Source organism: Microtus oregoni, unplaced genomic scaffold, assembly GCF_018167655.1.
Source record: "Microtus oregoni isolate MIOR12 unplaced genomic scaffold, Mior012 000010F_ref0000083, whole genome shotgun sequence".
Taxonomy (NCBI): Eukaryota; Metazoa; Chordata; class Mammalia; order Rodentia; family Cricetidae; genus Microtus; species Microtus oregoni.
The window spans coordinates 14,493,712-14,497,895 of NW_024543069.1; the positions used below are offsets into that span (position 1 = coordinate 14,493,712).

At 49.9% G+C, this 4,184-nt stretch overlaps 1 protein-coding gene across 1 annotated transcript; it reads right to left on the reverse strand.

Moving 5' to 3' along the window:
- Nucleotides 1–2,027: 2,027 nt before the first annotated feature.
- Nucleotides 2,028–2,660, reverse strand: LOC121452863 (myosin light polypeptide 6). Its single transcript, XM_041659212.1, has one exon. The coding sequence runs from the start codon at nt 2,621–2,623 to the stop codon at nt 2,168–2,170; it is 456 nt and encodes a 151-aa protein (XP_041515146.1). The 5' UTR covers nt 2,624–2,660; the 3' UTR covers nt 2,028–2,167.
- Between the last annotated feature and the right edge of the window lie 1,524 nt (nt 2,661–4,184).

A 4,184-nucleotide genomic window follows, 5' to 3' on the forward strand; every position in this document is an offset into this window, starting at 1 on the left:
CTGGTTGGAGTAAATGTGGAGGGGCAAGAGAGCTGTCGGCTTCTCGCTTCTACTTCCCTGTGTGATGCTGGATGAGCTGAGTCTCAGTTTGCACGCATGTAAAATGGGGTTAATGATATCTGGAGCTGATGAATAAATTACCTGAAATAATACAATCAGGGCCTGGTGCTGGGTATGGCATCTCACACATGTTAATTCCATCCCCTGAATTTATTGTGGCAGTAAAACCTGGGTGATAACACACACCCTGGGATAATGCAGTCTGTGTAATAGCAGCCCTCACAAACGCTTTTTGCTCAGGCGACCTGTAAACCACAGGGGATGGGGTAAGCCTCGCTAATTGATTCAATAGCCCAGACCTGCTAAGCCCCATCTCTTTGCCATGCCTTTCTCTTGATTTTCAAGAGCGGTCTGCAAAGATTGCCATGAACAAGGCTAGCCAACCATAGTCTTGGGCAGATCACACCAGTCGCTTGCCGTGATGGCTAGAGGGCTTCAGACTGCCTGTAGGATTGCGGTGAGCAGCTGCCAGAGCGGGGAGGCCCCTGCGCTGAGGAAATTCCGACTCCTGGGGAGTGTGCTGCGGCCCCAGCCGCCATCGTTCCAAAATTAGACCTTTCCTCCACTCCATCATTACACGAGTAAGCAGTCAGAGCACTTCCTGAATACGGACCACAGACCAAAAGTGATTTACCGACCTGGCCACATGCATAGATGGGTGGGGGTGGGGAGGGAGCCTGGACTCGGCCCCAGACCAGCCACAGCCTCCTCAGCCACATGCAACTCCAGCAAAATGACTGCTCTCCTCATGCCACAGGGACGGAGGAAAATTACAGTCTCTTGGGACAAAGGAATGGGAAGGTCTTTCAGCTCAGTTCGTAGAACACTTGCAGCACAGATTTTTTACATCAGCCGTGAGGTCGGTCGATCGCTCAGTGGATAAAACGCTTGCACATGGGCTTTGGGTCCTTGAATCCTCAGTGCCCTCACAAATGCTCTGCTGGCAGGCGTGGTGGCCTCCGGTCACCCCACCACTCAGGAAATAGAATCACCAGGACAAGCTGGCTGGGCGAGAGCCTCCAGGATCAGGGAGCTCCGGGTTCGCAGAGAGATCCTGCCTCAAAATATAAAATGTAGAGTCATCAAGGAGGACACCTGCCATCAACTATGGTCCTCTGCATACTTGGACATGTGTGTGTGTGCACCTGACATATGTGCACCTATACACATTTGAACACATATGTGCATAACCCATTTCTCTCTCTCTTTCTCCCTCCCCCCTCCCCCCCCCTCTCTCTCTCTCTCTCTCTCTCTCTCTCTCTCTCTCTCTCACACACACACACATACACACACTGAAAACAAAAAACAATTTAGCTACCTAGATCTGCTATGGAAATACTGTTCCAGTGGGCCTACCTCGGACCTGGGTATCTATGCTTCTGACAGGCCCCCTCCACAAACGTTCTCACAGTTGGCTGCATAATTGAGCCACTAGGGAGGCTGTGGAATACAGATAGATGCTCCTCCGCCTACAATGGGGTCACAACTGACAAACCTACTACAAGCTGAGGATATTGTACACTTGAGAATGTGTGCACCGTGCCTAACTCTGACAGCCTAGCCCAGCAGCACAGCCCATTAGAGAGTGGTGGATGTCCTCCCCTGTGTGGCCGCAGCTGTGTTGGTGGCTGCTTCTGCCTACCGTCACGTAACAGTATCAAAAACACTTTTTGCCAGCCCAGGAAGAATCCAGTACAGGTGCTACTAAACACGCATTGATGACCCTAGAGTGAAGTCACAAGTTAAATCCTTTTAGGGGACTATGTGGTGCCCAGGGTGCATCCTAGACCAGCTAAAGCTGTCACTGAGACAATGCCGAAGTCAGTTCCGGGGCTTTTGAGGAGTGTGCTAGTGGTGGCGGTCAGTCAAGTTTAAGAACCAATGCCAAGGCAATATGTAAAATCAGGCAATCCTGGAAAACACAGGCTTAAACATGAATAACTTTTTTTTTTTTTTTTTTTTTTTAGGGCAAAGAGAGAATTTTATTTGGTGAAGACAGACATCCAGAAGAGACCAGATGGCAAGGTGCTGTGACAAGGGAGCCTAGGAGGGGCCACAGGGAGATCCCACACTGGGCAAGGCACAGGCTCGGGGTCTGGAAATGTCCTCAGCCATTCAGCACCATCCGGACAAGCTCTTCATAGTTGATACAACCGTTACTGTCCTCATGACCTGCCACCAGCATCTCCACTTCCTCCTCTGTCATCTTCTCTCCCAGTGTGACGAGGACATGCCGGATTTCAGCACCCATGACGGTACCATTCCCTTCCTTGTCGAACACACGAAGGCCTTCGACATAGTCCTCATAAGTTCCCTGGTCCTTGTTCTTGGCCACAGTCTGCAGCATGGGCAGGAAGTGCTCGAAGTCCAGCACCTTCACATTCATCTCATCGCTCTTGGGGTTCCCCAGGACCTTGAGCACCTCGGCGTTGGTAGGGTTCTGGCCCAGGGCCCTCATCACGTCCCCACATTGGCTGTACAGGATCTTGCCATCACCTGTTCGGTCAAACAGCTGGAAAGCCTCCTTGAACTCTGCGGTCTGGTCCTCGGTGAAGTCACACATCTTGGCTGCTCAGCTCCGCAGGACCTTTTCCGGCAGTAATGGCCACATGAATAACTTTTGAAAAGAATTCAATTACTCTTTGCTTTGGTGTGGTCCTACTGGTATTGATGACCTACTAACCTCTGAGGGCATGGTGCAGTTTCTGACCTGGCACTCTGCAATCCAGCTGGCCAGATCAGGTTCACTGGGTTATTTGTTTTTCTGATACTGTTGGCTAGAACTCAACTCTGACTCACTGACCCAGCTCTACATCTTGTTTAAGGTTCAAATGTCATGGGGGCAGGGGGGGGAGGGGAGGTCTAGAGCCACTGACACCAGAAAAAAATTACAAACGGTCAACTTTTCTTAGACGTGATTATGTAGGAAGCGTGAGTGGTTGGGGGGTTGTACCAGAACATTTCAAGGGGCCGGAACACACACAGATAGATGCTTTTGAGACTTTTTTTTTTTATTGATAAAAGATGTTTAGTTGAAGGGTTTCAACTCGGTGTAGCATGCTTTCCTGGCAAATGCAAGTCCCTGGGTTTGGTCGGCAGGTGGAGGTAGAGACTGGAGATGTTGGTGGATCGGTAAACAGGTTTACAAAATACACCCTATGGTAAGTTTCCTGTCTGATACTGGCTCCTGAATTCTTGAGTCCATCTAGAGATGGTGTCACACAGCTCAGCCTTTCGGGTGGATTTCCCTGTTTCTGTGACACTTTCACTCAGATCCAGAAAAAGTTCACATACTTCCGTCCACCCAAAGGGCGAATCTGGCTCCTCTGCAGCTCCTAAGAATAAGGAATTTTTGTGGAGCTCCCCCTGGTGTCTAGGGTGGGAATAACTTCTGATTAGAAAAGGGATCGGGAGCTTCCTGCACTTCCCGACAGTCTGGGTAAGCAAAGCCCAGAGTGGTCTTGGGTAAGCAATGCCCGAGTTTATCTCTGTCAGGGCCTCTCTGAGACACGAATGTCTCAGCAAGCCTCCAGAAGTTTACTTCCAAACGTGCCAACGGCAGATTAAATGGCTACATGAATGGGAAAATGCAAGAGGCTTTGAAACAGATGGTTGGCTGTGCGGGCTCCCTGACTTGCCAAGTCCTGGATTGTGTTGCCATATGAATGAAAATCCCAGCGTGGCCGGGTTTTTCTATCTTCCACCTACGGATGACAGTGGCTCCCCTATCCCCCTGGCAGTTGGGCCTGGAGCAGTTACCAGCTGCCTATTCCCCTCCCACCAGGGCTCAGCTTCTAGCCTCTCTGGATTTTCCTGGTTCCTTTCTCAGAAAGCGAGTGCCATTCTAGACTAATTTCCTGATGCTGTAAATGATTTAGTAGGGACGATGAATATCAATAGAACTGCAGATGGCTTTAAAGCTCCTAATGAATGTGACCGTCGCCAATGCCAACAGTTTTTTTTTTTTCCCCAACTCGCATTCAGGATGAAAACAAGCTTGAATAGGGCCCGTGAAGGGTACTTTTTAAATTATGCATCATACTATCTAAAGTCAGAGGTACAGCTGTGCACGGCTGTGTGTGGAATGTACAAGAACCAGAGAGACCCAGGTTCGAGTCTCAGTC

What these genes read in the sequence shown, in the direction of transcription:
- LOC121452863 (XM_041659212.1), bottom strand. Translation starts at nt 2,623, where the DNA reads ATGTGTGACTTCACCGAGGACCAGACCGCAGAGTTCAAGGAGGCTTTC.